Source organism: Podarcis melisellensis, assembly GCF_964234715.1.
Source record: "Podarcis melisellensis genome assembly, chromosome: 13".
NCBI classification, from domain to species: Eukaryota; Metazoa; Chordata; class Lepidosauria; order Squamata; family Lacertidae; genus Podarcis; species Podarcis melisellensis.
The window spans coordinates 28,132,357-28,152,076 of NC_138545.1; the positions used below are offsets into that span (position 1 = coordinate 28,132,357).

At 42.8% G+C, this 19,720-nt stretch overlaps 1 protein-coding gene across 5 annotated transcripts in view; it reads right to left on the reverse strand.

Annotated features, from left to right (window-relative positions):
- KANSL1 (KAT8 regulatory NSL complex subunit 1) overlaps positions 1-19,720 on the reverse strand; it is a 139,871-nt gene that overhangs the window by 83,138 nt on the left and 37,013 nt on the right. For all 5 annotated transcript variants that reach the window (XM_081886217.1, XM_081886219.1, XM_081886220.1 and 2 more), the window contains one exon: positions 16,625-18,011. In XM_081886217.1, the coding sequence (XP_081742343.1) occupies positions 16,625-17,928 (1,304 nt within the window). In that variant the 5' untranslated portion in view covers positions 17,929-18,011. The remainder of the gene's footprint in view (positions 1-16,624; positions 18,012-19,720) is intronic.

The window sequence follows — 19,720 nt, forward strand, 5'->3', positions numbered from 1 at the left end:
AGAACCCTACATGCAATATCTTCCACTGAGTCTAACACAGGAATGCCAAGTATGGACCCTGTACTAATTGGTAACCAACAGTTGACCCAAATGTATCATAAACCACACACGGACATAAATTTACCAAATAAAAGCAAGGGTCACCACTGAAATTACAGGACATGGTTTTCATGTTGGAAATGAAAAGGCCTGTTGGAAAGCAATCTCAAAATGGCCGCAGAGACATTCTTCGTAATGTCTGAATGAATTTATGCAAACAGGGGACCTGTAAAATAAGGTGATTTGTTCCTTTAAAGAGAGTCATTTTCTGAGATGGGACACTTCCCTACAGAAGAGTTTTGAAAAATTTAAGCAAGAGAATAACATGTCTCAAGAAACACTGAGCCAATGACTAATAACCCTCTTTTATTTAACAGACTATATTGCAGAATATATTATAGCTGAAATGTATGCTTCTGGACACACTGATACAATTCTCATGGCCAGTTAAAGTTGCAAAGTCATACCTGCACTTATGTACATTTCCACCAACTCCGCACCAGAGTTCGAAATTCGCCAGATGCATTTTGCACCTGGCTATTGGTCAGTTGCGACCAAGTGAAGATGTCTGGCTGCCAGGAGGGTGCCTCACGTCTCCACCATCTGGAGGTGCATGCCTGGGGATCCTTGGATCTTGACTGTTTTAACACACTAGCAACACATCCTGTAGACTTCTATCCATGACGTTTTTATGTCTGCACAATCAGGACGTATTTCAGGAACCAAAAAGTTGTATCGAAACTTTCAAGCCACCTGGCCCCAAAATGGCAGCCAAACATTCCAATTTGGCAATTGTAACCCTTGTTTAAGGAGCCATTTGGCACCTAGCTTATATATGTGAGTTTCTAACACTGTTCAGTATTATTTCTACTAAGAACATTTAAGCTCTAGATGTTACTTCTTAAAATAAACCATACAATTATCAAAAACAAACTGATGTGCTTCGTGGGGGATTTCAGTTCTAACAGGCAGTTTGGACATCAACATACTTCTGCCCAACTCCAAGGGGTCAAAGCATTTTTCTCCAAAGAAAGATGTCAAACATGTTGAGCCAGTCAGTCAGTCACCTATAACAAATGGCTAAAGCTAGCAACCTGCCCCACAGTTACAGAGCAGCACGGCATAAACTATTAAGTCATGATGGGCACATAAAGCAAGTGTCATTTTAAAATTAATTAGCCAGTGATTATCTAGTTCCAGATATGTATAGTTCAGCAAGTTCAAAATCAGCTATTAGCAATGTGTGTTTTCCAGCCCTGCTGCAATAAAACACCCCCTACCCACTCAGGCTCTAATGCCAAGACAAAGCTATTTAATAGATGGGAAAGAGTTTGAAGAACATAATTAAAACACACACACACACACACACACACACACCAACAACAACAACAGCAAGTGCTCTTGCTGTTCCATTTTTGCTCTTGCAGTTCATAAATGATCTATTTCAATGACAGGAGAAGTATTTTTGGGCACTCAAGGACTGTTGTCAAAACCAGGAACACGAGACATTGAACCAAAGTACAACAGCCTTGCTTACATTACGCAATGCATGAACCAAGAATCTCACCAAGCTGTATGAAGGAGGGAGGATTGAAAATACAACAACAATGGCTCCAGACAGATTTTTATTCTGTCTCAGAATTAAAATGTGCTTCAAGCAACACAGAAATCAAATGGGATGATCGTGTTGGAGAAGCTAGGCAAGGCACGTTATTCAAAAGGTATCGGCAAAGACCCTTTTAAGTCAGGAAAGGAGCAGTCAACATATGGCCAGGCTTCGTATTGCCCTGTTATCAAGAGGCATTATATACGTGTATATATAGCACCAGAAACTTCAGACATCTTTGTATTGCTTTAATACAGCAACTGCTCATTGGATGCTTGACACCATCCTGTTAATGTAATATTCTAATATGTAATATTACATTGTAATATGTAATATTACAAGGCTGTAATATTGTCATAGCACTTGTGCTGTGTCAAGGCAGAAACTGGCATAGGTGCCATGTTATTCCTCCTCACGGTCATTACCATCTTACATTTCATCTAGCAATAATTGTGGGAACACAGCTTAAGTGTGGGTGGGCTGCAACTCCTTGTTTATCGGTAGCCGGGGAAAATAATACATGCCTACATATATGGAAGTGAACGATACTGCAATGCCAAGAGAAAAACTGAAGAAACTAATTATCAGGCCTGGAAGGATTCCAAACAACTGACCACCCACATTCCTACCCATCTGACGATTTACAGGTTTGAAATATTTAGCTGAACATATGCAAGGTTGGCACCTAAAGGTCCAGAGCTTGCTTCTAATAAAGCAACTTCCATAGGATTTGAATTTTTCCCCCCTCTCCAACTGCATGAATACAATTAATAATATAACTATAGAAAGCAATGAATAAATGTTAATAATAATCATCATACTCTGCACTCTTCAGGGCTAGAAATGTCTCTGAAACCGCAGTCAGGATCCTCAATTCTGCACCCAGAACTAATTTTTGCATTTGTGCAGTGTTATTAGTAAAATGCACACACAGCCCTGCTCATAAGGCACTACCAGTAGTCACAGCGCCCTATGTGAAGAACCTGCTTGGAAGACACACCCTATTACCTAGGAACACTATCCCATAATCCTATGTGGGCCGACATGAATTCTGAATGTGCTCAAAGGCCCTCTTCATTACTACTTCACACATTCTAGGACTGAGACTTGGAATTGACAGCAGGTACTGGGACTGAGCCCTGATATCACCAGCCACCATTCCTACACCACCATTTCAAACTTTTGAAGTGCTTTGTAAGTTCATACCTCATCTAATCAAGACAGTTACCCTGTGAAAAGATGGCCAGATGGACTTGCATAAGACCAATCAATGCACTTCATGGTCCATTACGAATGTGGCCATCACTAAAATGTTAGTCATCACAGCCCACTGACCTCATTTCTGCACATGACACAGTGGTAGCACTTGCAGATACCCCCCCAAAACACAGAAATCACCCTAAAATGTAGAACCTATGCATCTCAATTTATCATTAGCGACAGTTTTATCAAAGGGGGAATGGTAAATGTATTAAGCATCAAATTAGCTAGCTACATACCTAGCTAACTTGGGCAATGTTGATGGACTCTTTGTGCCCTTACTTCTATCAAAAAAACTGATATTAACTGGAAAGCTAATACTATGGATAGAAGATATGACGACTCTTGAAACAAATGAACAGATTGCTTTTAGTTGCAGATTGTATATGCATAAATATAATGATACTTGGAATGATGACTTGTTAATAACTGTATAGCCATTAGAATAATAGCATTACTTATATACCTTTATATCACATTGTATTACAGTTTTGAGCACCTTTTTCTTTTCCTGCCACTTTATTTGTCCACTGAAGTTTTTCAATAAAATATCAATATAAAAAGCAGCTGTACACAAAGCAATGTGCCTGGAGAAATGTAGCCCACTGTATTGTTTATTTGTGGCTCTCACTTCCTCCATCTACCTCTCTGTGTCTATGCTATAGGTCAAAGGGGTACTCTTAATTCAGTTAAAAGCGAAAGACTGGAACAAGGAATAGGTGTAAATGTAGTGTGTAAGTCAGATTAAAACTCAACTTCATTTGACCCAAACTATTACCATTGCCAAACGTCACTTACACTGACCAAAACTCTTAATCCAATAAATACTGATTATCTGCTGCCAGTGGCATCTACTATATTGGCATAACATCATGTTTTGTGCCAAAATATACCCCGGTACAACTCGTGCCAGTGTACAAACATGGGCTGTTGAAGGGGAAGAGCCAGACAGATTAACCCAGGCTCCCTCAGACCCACTCACAGCAGCAGCATAAAGAGTAGTTTATATATATTTTTATATGTGCTGAACTCAAATCAAGAAAACCTCACTCCAGCTACACAAGCACTACAAAGCATAGGAGTTTAGCTAACTCTGCAGTCCAGCAGAGCATAGCAATAACAAAACACAAACCCCAAACAGAGACCCCATAAGTCAAATAATAGGCTACCCAGCACCTGTTGTTGTCCTGAGGCAGACAGGACTCTTTGTTCCTGCTTTATGATCCAGGTGGGCTGTGGTCCTTCAGTCCAGTCCTTCTGTTTGATCTAATCTGCCTCTTTCTGGAAATAACATGGGCAAGTTATGTGTATCCCACCACTCTCTGCAAACAAAATCATTCTCTCAATGGAGCAATCAGGGTGCATTGACTAGGTCACACTGGCGGCTGATTTGTATCTGTTACCTCCTACTAGCCATAAGAGAGGGTTTTGTATGGTTATTAAAATACATTTTAGTACACACTTCTTATGCACCAGAAATGCACTGCAAAATCCATAGATTTTTTCCATGCAAAAGTTCTTGAGTTTCCATGAAATACTACTATTAAGAGACCTTTATAAAACTAGTCCATTTCCAGCAAATATAAACACATGCTGAATTATGCAAACCAGTCTTGGTTTATCTAGCTCAGTACTGTGAACACTGATTGCCAGTGGCTTTTCCAAGATGTCAAGCAGGGGTCTTTCCTAGCCCTACCTGCAGATGCAAGGGACTGAACCTGGGAGCCGTCCGTGTGCAAAGTCACTGATCTATGGCCACTCCCCATTTAAAGTGTTCATACGAAAGCTTCTCTTTACATAGCTCATCTCTAATATCTTGACTATTTGCTGATCACATACACATTCCATCAGATCCATCTTTGACAATTCTTTAAAAAGCACAGCTCCTCTCACCTTCAGTTTCTACATCTTTCTTGGCATATAAGCTTCTGAGCAGTGCTCAAAATTCCCCAGTCCAACTGCAAACACAGGGGAGATTTCCAGATGTCAGATTGGTGACTGACATCTCCATCGAGCCAGACAACTCGCACACAGCAAAAGATACATGCCTTGGTGCTTCTGTGCTGCTGCAAGGCAGCAAACTTTGCTGTGCTTCCACATGGGCTGCAATCCTAGGCATACTTTCAAGAAGAAGAAGAGGACGAGGAGTTTGGATTTGATATCCCGCTTTATCACAACCCTAAGGAGTCTCAAAGCTGCTAGCAATCTCCTTTCCCTTCCTCCCCCACAACAAACACTCTGTGAGGTGAGTGGGGCTGAGAGACTTCAGAGAAGTGTGACTAGCCCAAGGTCACCCAGCAGCTGCATGTGGAGGAGGAGTGGGGAAGCGAACCCGGTTCACCAGATTACAAGTCTACTGCTCTTAACAACTACACCACAATGGCTCCCTTGAGGGTAAGAAAGCCCCCCTGGACACGGAAGGACTTACTTCCAAGCGAACACGCCTAGGGAGAAAGGGGGGGGAGTGCATTTGCCCTTGTGCCTACATAACCAAGCTTGCCCAGCCCCACATTGTCGGCATCTCAGAAAGGCCAAGCTGGCCTGGCCAGCCTGCCGCAAGGAGTGTCTCCCGTGTTGCAGTATTATTATTTTTTTTTGGGGGGGGGGGAAGAGATTACTGTAATTGGTAAATTGGGCAACTGAATTGTTAAATATATTAACAATGTTAATATACACAATTCATTTTTTGCTTTCCAATCTTGGGGGTGGGGTGGGGGTGGGGGAATACCGCCTAGACATTTCATTGTGGCGACCGTAACCTACATATCTGAGTTTCTAAATTTGCTTCTGAGACAGGGGCTATCACTACTGCATACTATGTACAGTGGTACTTTGGTTCTCGAACATAATCCATTCTGGAAATCTGTTCGGCTTCCAAAACATTCAAAAACCAAGGCGTGGCTACTGATTGGCGCAGGCGCCCCGGAAACAATAACCGACAGCAGCATCGGACGTTTGGCTTCCAAAAAAACGTTTAAAAACCAGAACACTTACTTCCAGGTTTTTAGCATCCAGGAGCCGAAAAGTTTGAGTACCATGGCATTTGAGAACCAAGGTTCCACTGTAAGGCCTAACACTGCTTGTGCGAAGTAAGTGATTCTGCTGGGGTGAGAGAGGAACCAACATGTTAGCTGACTGGAAAAACTTGTTCAGTATTAATTACCGTATTTTTTGCTCTATAAGACTCACTTTTTCCCTACTAAAAAGTAAGGGGAAATGTGTGTGCGTCTTATGGAGCGAATGCAGGCTGCGCAGCTATCACAGAAGCCAGAACAGCAAGAGGGATTGCTGCTTTCACTGCGCAGCGATCCCTCTTGCTGTTCTGGCTTCTGAGATTCAGAATATTTTTTTCTTGTTTTCCTCCTCCAAAAACTAGATGCGTCTTGTGGTCTGGTGCGTCTTACAGAGCGAAAAATACGGTATTTATGATGATGTTGTTGATGATGATGATGATGAACTAGTCACTTACCAGAGAAGTCTAAGCAACTTACAATTAAGAGCCCCAAAGGCACAGTGCAAAATAAAAAGCCAAGCATTCCAGTAAAAACATTTCAACAAAAGAACTACCAAAAGGGGGGAAAAATTCAACAGGAAGAATTCAATTAAATAGGCCATCAGCCAACTTATCAACACTCGATCTAATACCTGTGAGGGATGTATGGAGTGTTAGGAAAGGAGTAGTACCTCTGGTGGGAGATATATCATGCTCCTTCTGGGGTAGTTTGTTTACCTTTGGTCTCCATTCTGCACTCAGCTCTCACCTGTGGCTTCCAGAAGCTATCACCATGCGACAGCAGTCATACCCTGAGAACAGCTTCAACTGGTCAGCTAAACCAAGTGAGGGTAGCCAATGTGTCTCAAACTCCTTGATGAGCGAGGGACTTCCCCTGCATGCAAAGACAGACATCTGGTGGATTGAGTAGATGAGACCAACAGTGGGCCCAACCCAACAGTCAAGAAGGCGATTTCTGCATGTGCTGTAGAAGGAAGTGAGGCAGATGGGGTTCATCAATCTGGAAATACAGTCTTGTACAATATCTCTGGAAGATGAAAAGGCTAAGGAGTAAACCCTACACAAATCCGGAGTGGAGTCCCTAAGACAGTTGGATGGTGCCTTGTATGCCTCCTTCAGGCAACACCTGCAGCCAAGCTAGCGCCAAATGTATGGCTCTGCTTTCCTTTAGATCACATCTGCGAGGCAGACCAGGTCCTCCATATACATTGCCCAGGCTTGTGTCCCAGGGAGGTCACTTCACTGCTGCTAACACACTGTTGGACTTCACCGCTGCGGGCGCACTCCAGTCTCTTGAGACAGATGGATGCCAAAAGCAAAATAGCTGGAAAATAATATATCTTTTTGGCACCAGGCTAAAAACTAAATAACACCAGACAGACATCACTGGGAAGAGCATTCCACAAACGGGGCAACAACTGAAAAGGCTCATTTCCCCAGCTGTTACCCTCCAAACAGAAAAGGATCTCAGATAAAGACCAAAGGGTACAGGCAGGTCTATATTAGGAGATGTGCTCCAAAAGATATGGGGAGTTATAACTCTCCCAATACCCTACAACGTATCATTATTATTTTGCTAACAATGAACCACTGATTGGTACTGATCTTGGGCATAACCAAGGAATTTGTTTCTACATCAATGTTCGGGGTGAGCTAGTTAGACGTCTAGTTAAGCTCTCAGGAAGATGCGCCACTGCTCCCCTATTCAAATTTAGAAAATCTAAATGTTATTTATAGAAACAACATTTTATGGACACATATAACAGACAGCATATGTGCTGAAAGATGGGACTTGATAACATGTCCTGAAATGGATTCCGAGAAACCTTTCTGCAAAGCTGTCTCCTAAAATGAAATAAAATTTAAAAAATCAGCAACTCAACTACACTACAGTCACTTAAAATTCCCTCAAGAGCTCAAGTCCCTTAAGGGCACAATAAAGGCAAATGTTTTATTCCAAGTATTTTGAAAATCACACTTCAATCTCCAATTTGAAGTAATACTAAGATATTATTTAGTACTGACGAAGTGGAAGATGATATACAAAGTACCTTTGGAGGACTAACAAAGCTCATTCTTAGCCATTCAGAAGAAATGTATTTGCAGTATCTTTTAACTTACAACATCTGTGCCATAGCTACAAGAAGCGTGTGGTTTTTTTTCAGCTGGAGCTCATCGGAACTCAGTTCCAGCACCTCTCAGTGTGGGTGCCATTGGCATTATAAGAGAACAAGGGAGGTGTTCGTGGTGAGTTCCGTCACCTCTATTTCTAGCTGGCTGCAAGAGATATAGCTGCAACATAAACCTCTACTATTGCCTCTTTCAGTTACTATTTGCATGCAAAGTTCTACTGCAGCATATTAAACCACTAGATAATTTCAGGGGTGTTAAAAACAACCACCACTGGCACTTAAAAAACACCCAAGTCAGGAAATAGGTACTGGGATTGCTGCAAAAGGGAAGAAGCAGAATTTCCCTCCTGTCTCCTGGAAAAATCTCATTGGCTCTATAATTTTGCAGGCTTTGTGTTTTTTTAATCCCTGGTAATCCAAGTATGCACCATTTATGGTTATGATAACTACAGGACGTGTCAGAAGCACTACATGAAATGAATGTTAAAGGGGCACAAACTTAAAAAAACAAAAAGGACTAACAAAGGGAACAACCCACTCAAAGTCAAGGGTTGCAACTCCCATTGTTTTCAGTGAGAGAGGATTAAGCACCTGATTAGGCCTCTCACTTAAATAAACTTTGTTTTGATATTAAATTTGGCAGGGTTATGTCTACCATATCTTAGTGTCACAGCATCAGCATATTTAGCAAAAATGAGTAATTCTATCTCTGTCATGTTTAGTCATATTTCAGTGCTTTATTACCCAAACTGTGCCAAATTTCTATCCAGCTTTTTGAGACCTTATAATTAAACTAGCTCAGGGTTCTCAATCAGTGTTAGAAACTGGGATAGAAAGGCTAGGAACCAAATGGCTTCTGGGGCCTGGGGGTTGTGGGTGCCAAAACAGAATGTATAATCGCCACGGCATGGTGTGTGGGTGTCAGCAACATATTTTACTTATTATTTTGATAAGTATGAACTAATACACAATTCACATAAATGACACATTGTTAATATCACATTTTTTGCAGAAACTGTTAATACATATTTAATTTGGTGTTTACAATAAAAATGTTGGTACCGTACTTCAGTTTTCAAAACACTCATTATTGTTAAACGCCTTAAAAATATTGTCTGGCCTTAATATATACTTCGAGGCTTCAAAGCACATACATTTCAGTAATCCTTGACTGTAAGCCAGGGGTTAAAAAATGGCACCGACTTTTTGAGGTGCTCACAAATGGTGAATCTTTAGGTGCAAAATGGTGCCCTGCTAATTTCGAACCCTGTTCTCAAGAACAGAACCTTCATCTTCACTAAGTCTTTAAGGTTCCATTGGTTTTCCCAAAGACAAGATTTCATCTTGCCCAAGAGTTACTTGTCTGTCTTAAAAAAAAAGTTTTCCCTCTGAAAACATCACATCTGACCAAATGCCATACCCAGAAAGAAGCCCCTTTTTACACCTTGAAGTTCATTCTTGCCTGGCTATACAATATAGCATTTTTCCCCTAAAGTTATCCTGCTCTCACTAAGGAGAGAGACACAAGATTATATGCAAAGTGGCAGACAGACATTTCAAGTGGGGGGGGGAGTGGTCTGAATGCATACCCCCTGAGAATGCAACAAGTGCAACAGTCACCACTCCTTAGAAAACCCACCATTCGTCACCTTTCGGGGGGAGGGGGAGAGAAACATCTCTACAAACCAAATAGCAAATTCAATACCACAGCTGAGCTAGTACATCAAAGACCTAACTGCTGGAGAAGGGAATAAGAGATGCATTGTAAAGAATGAGCCAAAAGATGAGAAGAAATAAATCACTCAGCGTGTCATGATTAAGATTCCTCGATGTCAGTAGTAGGCAACTTGCTCAGCCTTAAGAGACATATTCAGACTCTTCTGGCGAGTAGGATATGCTAAAATTCACCTTCAGTTTGCATGTTTTTATTGCAGGCAGTTTAAGTGGTTTGCAACATTTCCTTTAAAAGGAGTAAGAGGAATCTAATTTTTATTCCCATTCCAAATCCCCTTGTCCCTTCCCACACACCTAAAAATGTGTATATGGAGGAGCAGGGGAACTCTTCAATTTCCTGGAACTTGACACACAATGGCAATTTGGGATGTTGTTTCCAGATGTTTCGTCATTTTAATTTCAACCGTCTACCCATTGAATAGAACATGGTGGGATACAACCCAGTGTATTTGGACAAGCAAAGCAGGACTGTTCTAAATCAACCATTACAAGCTTTAACTGACTAGAGTTTGTGCTGCCTAGCAAGTCAAATATTGCTGTTATTGCTACAGCACATTTCAGTGCACAAAGTGCATCACAATCCTCAAGTGAGTCTCGTGACAATCTTTTGAAACAGGCAAGGGCATGAGACTCACCCAAGGCTAGCAAGCATGATTCCTTGGTCAGCAGGCATTTGAACACACTCTACCCTCCAGAGGCTGTTGGACTAGTTTCCAGATTTCCTGACCACTGGCTATACAAGGCTGGGCCTGATGGGAGCTGGAGCCCAGCACCATCTGGAGGGCACAAAATTGGCCATCCTTGGCTAGCCTACATCAAGACTGAACACCTGTGTGCATGTCACAACAGGGGCTCCAATTTATTGAACCCAACACCTTCTATCTTTAACTTTATTGATGTATTCTAGAATACAAGTCTCATTTGATAATAATTTTTAATAATTTTCAATTACAAGTCAATAATAGCCTCATTATAACAGTACCATTTTATAATACAATTATTAATGCCAATCATTCGAATACAAAATTATATAATTTAGATAAGGTGCTAGAATTGATGGTTAGATGGTTTATCATATTCTGCTACCAAAACAGTCTTGTATCACACTGCAGATGCTTCTACAGGTAACTCTTTCAGAATGGGAGATAAACAGCTATCAGATTGTTTCCATTTATAACCAAAAAATTTTTCAAACAGTAAAAAAAGTCATTGATGCATGTTAAACCTCGACTCCCCTCCCCCTCTTTTTGCGGTTCCTTAAATTTACTCTCTTTTCCCTTTATATTTATACCTTTTCTCATCTATTTCATATAAGTTTTAGCAACTGCGCGTTTTTACAACAATCCCGCTAATGTCTTAATTTGTTTACAATTTGTTTGTAAATATTCAATAAAAGATTCCCATTCCCTATTAAAGAGTTTGTTGTCTTGGTTTCTTGTTCTTCCGGTAAGATTCGTCATTTCTGCATAGTCCATTAATATCTGTATCCATTCTTGTCTTGTCGGGCCTTCTTTCCATCTTTGGGCAAATACAATTCTCGCAGCTGTGGTTGCATACATAAATAAATTTCTATATTGTTTAGGTACCGCTGATCCCTTATTTTTGAAAAGAAAAACTTCTGGTTATTTTTAAAAAACAAATGTTATCTTAAACATCTTTTTAATTCATTATATATCATTTCCCAGTAGGCTTTAGCTTTATTGCAAGACCACCATTTATCTACGAATAGTATACCAAGCTATAATTGACCTCAGAAGGAACTGCAGCAATACACCCTATTTCTATTGTTTTATTTAATCATGTGAACCACTGTGATATATAAAGATTTCTAAATAAAATAAAATAAAAGTCTACTCTTACTCTTTGATCCATTATCATTTGCCTTACCCGATTAAGAATTGTGCACACCCTGATTTAAAGATTCAGTTGATTAATCTACCAATTAAAGCTTGCATGGCTACTAAAAACCTTGGCAATACAGAGCTCATTAGGGATAGCACACAGGGGCAAACCACATCGTTTCCAAAATAGCATCAGATCAGTCAAGCTGAAAACAGGCCAGTAACGGAATGCTACTATAATGAGAATCCAACCATCTTAAGTCATTCTGCCTCCACAAAACTACCAATAGCTACCACAGCCAATGAGAAACAGCAAATGTCTCTAGGTAACAAGGGCGGGGGATCCAGAAATCCTTGTGCTGGAGGGTAGAGAAGAGACTATGTGAGTCTGAAGCATTGTGACCTCTCCCCTATGGATTCCTAGGAAAAGAGGTAAGGAAAAAGCCACCTATATCCAATAGGTTATGAAATGCAAATGCCAGGAGAACAAAGAAAGGTAGCAGCAAGCAAAGATAGTAGTCAATGGGCATTGCTGGAAAGGGCAGCACTACTTTATTTTGGCTAATTACTATATTTTAATGCTACAGTTACAGCACATTACTATCTAGGCCTAATAATGTGTGGCTAGCAATTTCTAGCAAGACTGAAAGCTACCTTGGCTAGAAAAGCTGCCAACTGAGCGAACACACAATGCTACAACAGGGTCACACTATCGAAAGGAACTCAAATGCTGTTTTGGAGCTTGAGGCAGAAAGACAAAAGGAAAGGGCACTAACATTCCAGAATATCCAGTTATTAATTCTACTGCCCTGTTAATTTTACACACTAAAGAGGCTTACAGTGGTACCTTGGTTTACAAACTTAATCCATTCTGGAAGTCCGTTCTTAAACCAAGGCGTGCTTTCCCATAGCAGCTGGGAACTCAATTTACAAATGGAACACACTCAAAAAGTTCTGCTTCCAAGGCAAAGTTCTCAAACCAAAACACCTACTTCCGGGTTTGCGGCGTTCTTAATCCAAGCTGTTCAGAAACTAAGCTACAGATAGGTAGCCGTGTTGGTCTGCCATAGTCAAAACAAAAAAATTCCTTCCAGTAGCACCTTAAAGACCAACTAAGTTAGTTCTTGGCTTTCGTATCTGAAGAAGTTTGCATGCACAGAAACTAAGCTGTTCTTAAACCAAGGTACCACTGTATTTCCTTTACCTGTAAACAGAAGCAGGTGTGCTTCTCCAAGGTGCAGATTGAGAATGCATCTCTCTGAAGGCAGTTGACCCCACTACACCAAAATATAAACCCCTTCCCTCAAAAGGCTCTATGGTTTGGAGACCATCACTTCTGACCCAAAGAAGTGAAAATATGAAGCTATGACCAATGAACAGTTAAGACTTTAACTCAAGGGCAATGTCAAAATGACAAATTTCACATACTAAATGAACTTACATTAATTTCATGATACCCCAAATACTCTGTCACTTGCTTCTAGTAGTCCGGGGTGGAGGGAGAGTGGTAAACCTTGGAGCCAAAACATTATTATTGGAAAGGTACTAAGCATTTTTATTCCATGTTTGCTTTTAACCAACTAGCAACATGAATATGGTCTCTAAAATAAAATAAGATGATTTTCAGAGATCGAACTAAAATCTCGCAAAGCAGAATCCACGTAACACAGTACTTTTTCTTTTCTTTTCATGAAACAACAGTAGGGCATCCACAGCAGAAAGCATTTGGACTGCTATGAAAAGTAATTGATCAATTGCAAATAATGGGGGGAGGGGGGGAGAAAGCACGGGTGCCTGGTACAAAGGCATCTTATAAGAGCTACAGTGAAGTCGTAGGTTACCACAATGAGGTTACATGAGGCTATGCATGCAGGCAACAATTGCAGGCATCCCCTGCAACGAATGGGAAACACTCCTCTGCCTGAAACCCTGGCGAGCCACGGGCAATCAGTGCAGACAATACTGAGCTAAACGGACCACTGATCCGATTCCATATAAGGCAGCTTCGCATGTCCACACAACAAGTTCATGGTTGTCTGCCAGACATATAGATGATTATGGCAGCAGGCGTAGGCTCAGCCACGCTCAGCAGAAAATCTGCAGACCGTGCATGACACCATTGTATCACATTGGCTTTGTGAGCAGTTACAGCAAGAGCCCAATGGTAAGGTCAAGGCTTTTTAGCTTAGTTCAGATTCATGCCCCTTCTTGTCTCCCTGCAGGAAATGCCACCTCCCAGCAGGAAAGCCAGCACTGGGACAATAAAGGCTATGATTTCACAGAATTTGCTGCAAAAATGTAAGAACAAAAACACTGCCCCGAATACTGAACTGAACAATATCCAAAACACGCAGAGGTTTGTCAGATGCCATCCATGCTATAAAGACACTGACCCAGCAGCTGAATTTTGCCTATACTTCTCATGGTAAATAAGATCTTATTTTTGCCGAATGTGAAATCTACCCTGCACCCATTCCTCAGTCTTCAACTCAGTCATTCTTTCGTTTCAAAGTAAGTATCTGTCCCTCTGAAAAATGTCTGTCTGTGCAACCAGCCCCTAGGCCTGGGGCTACAGCAGGGGTCAGCAAACGTTTTCAGCAGGGGGGGCCGGTCCACTGTCCCTCAGACCTTGTGGGGGGCGGGCTATATTTTTTGGGGGGAATTAACGAATTCTTATGCCCCACAAATAACCCAGAGATACATTTGAAATAAAAGCACACGCTGATTCCTGGAACTTCCGTGGGCCGGATTTAGAAGGCAATTGGGCCGTATCTGGCCCCCAGGCCTTAGTTTGCCTACCCATGGGCTACAGGAATGCCAGTTGCAATCCACTGGTTGACCACTCGAATCATGTATGCATGATCAGCACAGGAATTAAGCTGTAAATTTTGCTTTTTATTCTCATCCCCTGCTCTCCTTCTTTCTTTTGCATCCCTGCATTCATGAGCGCCTTTGCATGGGGAGAAGAGTTCTGGTCCCAGCCACACAGCCCAGGGCAATGCTGTTTTAAGAGCAGACAGTTGGGCTATTTTCTTTCCAGCCAGCCTCAGCGCAGACACTGCTCTGCATGCTGGGGAAGCCTCTGCTCTACAGCTTCACTACACAACACCATCATTACGCTCTTCATAAGGGAGGCCACAGCTGCCAGAGCAGCCTCCCGCCTCCCCATCTCTTTGCATTTTCTGAATTCCTTCAACAATGCAATTAAGTCTGTCTGTCTATATGTGCAAGAGTTATGTTATACATGTGACTTGGAACATTTGGTCTTCTTTATGTTAACTTATCTACATTGCCTACACTTGGTAGTTCTTGATTTATACTGATGACACAGTTGTGCTGTGTTTATGTTAGGTTAATATGTAGCCTCACATCGTAAGTGGGTGGCATTGTGAGACAACAGGGGACTTGTAAACAAGTGCAACGGCTGTGCACACATGCACCCAGCCTTTCCTGTGAGCGCAGACTCTGATGTACCTGGTCCTGCATCTTGAGCCACCATTTTGTGACTGGCTCCATTCTCCCACAATGCCACTTCCTTGTAAACCCTGGATCTCTAGCTAATTAAAAAGAGAGTGCAGGACCCACAAGGCTGTAGTCTGATCACCCCTACCAGACAAGACTTAATCCATTGTAAGACCCTGACATAGTCTGTATTATCTTGATAATCAGAAGACCTGAGGCAGATTTTCTGTGTTGCATAGGGAAGAGACACTTGCACAAGCAAGGCTAGCTCCTGGAGACACTGTAACGTTCAATGAATGGCCAGACAGCAACACCCCCAATTTAATTTATCACAAGGCGCTGATAAGATGAAGGCGCAGCCTTTTCCAATCCACAGCTCTAGTATTATTTCATTCACAAAATAATTAAGGCATTGTCTCCAGCCGATCCAGGGCAATGATAAGCACTGACCCAGGACGGAAGGATTTTAACTAGCACATTATTTGAGAGAGCTTTGGACCAGCTCAGGGGTAAATACCAGACAGCAATGTCTACACAGGAATTCCTATTAAATAGAGGGGGGACCCCAAATGAAAGCAGAAACAAAGAAAAGGGCACAATATGCTGCTCAGTTGCATTTTACTGCTCCTTTAACCAGTTGTTACCACTTCACAGCCATTACTTTCAACACCTAAAGCCCTGCCTACCCCATTTCCTTCCACGCCTTCTCCAATTCTAGAGACAACTCTTGCTTTCAGCAAGATCCCCCACACCCTACTTACCCCCTCCCTCCCCTTCCCCATCTCCAGTGAAAGACATAATAGATCTTTGATCCTATCTCTTGCTATTTGTTTAGCAAACAAGCTGTAGATCCCTGGTTGCAAAAGGAATTCCCACATCTCATAAGTCATTCATGCATCAATATTCCCCAAGTTGCCAGAGAAAAGGCCTCAGTTTTCACCAAACAGGGCTGGAATGATTTTAAATTTGTACCAACCAAAAGCCTGGATTCAGACAGCAGGGACAACTTCACACCAACAACCTCTGTCTTGCCCTGAAGGAGCTATTTCTAGAGACCACCTTTGCTGTTCCAGCAGGCAGAGGCATGGTCCTATCTCTGAACAAAACTATAAGCAATATTTCACAATGTATGTTGTGAAAGACCAGGGAGCTGGAGTAGATGGGAGCAAGTAGAGAACAAAGAATTTAGCGCTTCCTGCCTTTGGTAAAAGGCAGATGAGTGAAGGTGGCTGGAGTTCTTGGCGGCCTTAATCCCTATTGTGGAGTTAAAGATGAGGAGGTGATGCTATCCCTTCCAGTCAAGCATAATTAATTGAGTTTATATCAGATACCATCACTCTCACACCTAATCTTCCTACTGCAAAAACAAAAAGTATTGTGGCACCTTTCAAACTAACCAATTTATGATGGCATAAACTTTCCTACTGCTTCTGGCTTAAGTTTGAAAAGAACAAAAACCTCTGTTTTATCCCTGTCTGGTTAATTTTTGTTGCTGGTCCTTCCTTACTTGGAAGTAAATACACCAATTGCTACTCACAGTGGTACATGGTGCTGTTCAGTGTCTGCTTTGGTCAGTTCCTCCTCTTCAATATCAGACTCCCCACCCGAGCTGCTGTCCGTCACGTCGGAGTCAAACGCCTGCTCACAGGACCGCAGGTTAGCCATCCCACTGGCGGTAAACCTCTCCAGTTCTTCTGAGATGGAGTCACTTTTTAGGAAGCTGCTCAGGCCCTCTGAGGTACTCGTCTCGCTGGCAGCTTTCCTCAAGGCAGCTTCCGCCTTGCGGGTCAGCATCAGCTGACTTCTGTGTCTCAGGGAGTCCAAAGCCGGCAGCTTGCTCAGAGTCTTCTCCAAGAAGCCGCCCAGCTGCTGCTGGATGTGCCGCTCCACCTGCTTCGCCTGCACCACCTGCAAGCGCTTCTGCAGCCTGCGAGCCCGGTTCTCAATGTCCGCCTGCCGCCGCAGCAGCACCCTCGTCCTCGTATCTGAATCAAGGGTGCTGAAGGAATTGCTCGGCAGGGAGATCTTCTGCTCTTCTGGTTTGCTGCTCCCCAGATTGGAGCAAGCAGGCACACCAGATAATGGCAACAGCCTGTTCTCTCCACCCCCTTCAAGCCCATGCTGCTGCTCCGGGGAACTGTGGCTCCGCTTACTTGCAGTGCCATTATTGCTAAGGGGAGCGGTATGCTCTGCATCAAGGCTTCTGTGTGGAAGAGTGCAGTTGGTAAAACCAGATTTCAGGTCCCCCAAATCAGACCCCCCAGGGCTACTAGAATCAACATCCTGGAGGGTCGCAGCAGGAGGAACACGCTTCCCGCCGTTGAGCGAAGCAGAGTTTTCATGATCGGAGCTGTTGCTCTTAGCCAACTTTTTAGCCAAGCCATTGACAGGTGCTTGCGGCAGAGGAGTTGGGCTACTAGTACTCATGGTTTTTAGGTTTTCCAAGGACAGCTCCAACACAGGTTGCCTCCCCAAGAGGTCGCTAGTTTTCAAGAAGGACTGAGACAACAGAGAGTGAGACTTCAGGACTGTCTGTTTGTTGAAGACCCCTTGCAGCTTCAGAGACTCCTTCGGAGGAACCGAAGTCACATCCGAGCAGAGGTAAGACGTCACCAGGGGCTGCAGCTTTCCCAGCTCCTCCTTCGCAGAGTTATTTCGGAAGTCTAGGCTCGAATCCTCGGCTTTCCTCTTGGTGCCGTTGGTGGCGACAAGGATGTTGTTGGCGTTGCCGTTGTTTTCGGCACTGCCAGGAGACAGGGCGGAGGACGGGGGAGCCAGTTTGAACCGGATGTGGTGAGCTTCAGCTGCTGCGTCAGTGAGAGCGGGCGCCATAGTAGCCATTCAGCACAGAGAGACGGGAAGTCCAGCCTCTCCCGTTGCAGAGGCCAGCTCTGCTGTTTCCAACTGCCTCGCCAGAGGGCAGCCTAGAAAGAAAGCAGGGAGAGAAAGAGAGAGAAGGGAAAGTGTTAGAAGCACAGAAATCAGTGCAGCTTCAGCATCAAGTCAATTACTGTGCATAATGATTTTTTTTTTGCTAAAGCACAATCATGGCACAAGAACGTATTTTCTCCAACCCCAGCAGGTCACACCTCAGGTTCCACTGAAAGGGTATGCACAGAAGTAGCACAGAAGTAGCAAGACCTCATGGTGTGGCAGACACAGTGAGCAAAAAGAACAGCAGTGTGATAAGCAGGAACAAAGAAAGGGACAACCAGCTACTGGGTAAATGCAGTAAGAATGGGTAGCCAATAGGCTGGGGAAAATACAAATGGAGAGGCAGACTGTGGAGTAAGGAGGGGGGCAAAATATAGTGTGACACCACAAGGGAGCCCTGCAATGCAGGCAAGCCTCAAAGCTGATACTGCTACTACAGGAATGTGGTGATAAGCAGAGTCAAAGGTAAACCCAACCACAAAACCAGTCCAGGGATATATATTTTTCTTTCACCCAGTGAATCAGAACCAACCCCACACCTAAAGCCTTTCAGTTGTCTTGACCCTGAATCAAATCACAGAACACCAAAAGCAGTTGTATTTTGGGGGTGGAGGGTGGAATTTGTTCAGTTATCAGAAGCTCAAGCCAATTCCTTTAAAGGTCTCTTCCCTGGCTGCAAGCAAAGCATCTGTACTGCCCATCTCCTACGTTTAGCTTGATCTAATTACATACTATTATTTATTGATACTCTGCCTTTCCCAGCAAGGAGCTGAAGGCACAATATACTGTTCTCCCCCTTCTCCCAAGGTAATGACCTAGTCCAAGGTCATATAATGAGCTTAACAGGTGAGTGGGGGTTTGAACTCGAGTTAGTCCGACACGCTACCCACCACTGCTTCATTCTACTTAGATGCAGGGTAAGAAAGAGACGTTCGAATTAAGGCTTTGAGTTGTTTTGGAATTTTTGGAAGTCTTGTGTTCCAAAAGTATGAACTTAATGAAGCTGTTCCTCTGCTCCCCCAGCCAAAATTAGAGTGTCTGGTTAGTTCAGATCATGGCTTGTGATGCCCCTCAGAATCTGAAAATTCCATGAAATGAAACATCACACACACATGGCCTTGATAAATAAGATCAAGGTCCTTCAAATCCAGCATCCTATTTTCCAGTGGCCAACCAAATGCTGACAAGAGGATCATAGATCATAGAGTTGGAAGGGACCCTGAGAGTCATCTAGTTCAACCCCCAGCAATGCAGGAATATGCAGCTGTCCCATACGGGGATTGAACTTGTAACCTGAGCATTATCAGCACCACGCTCTAACCAACTGAGCTATCCAGCATGAGGAGGACAGCCATTCCATTTTATCCCAATTATCTCATATGACTCCCACTGAAAGAGAAGGTTCAATTTAATTATTAGGGCCTTTGATAAGACTTGATCTGCTATGAAACAGAACCTACTATCAATCAATATAATTAAGTGTCCTCAAGTTCTAGTATTGATCAACCATTTTTAATCCAAACTGCTTTTACCAATCTATCTATAATTCTATAAATCTCTATCACTGCCTTTCTGAGGAGGAGATGCTGAAGAGTTATTAGGGATTTTCATTAAGGGGGAGGAAAGCAAGAAGGGAATATGACAGAACACAAAAGAGAACCTGTGGCTCTCCAGATGTTGGACCATAATCCCCATCATT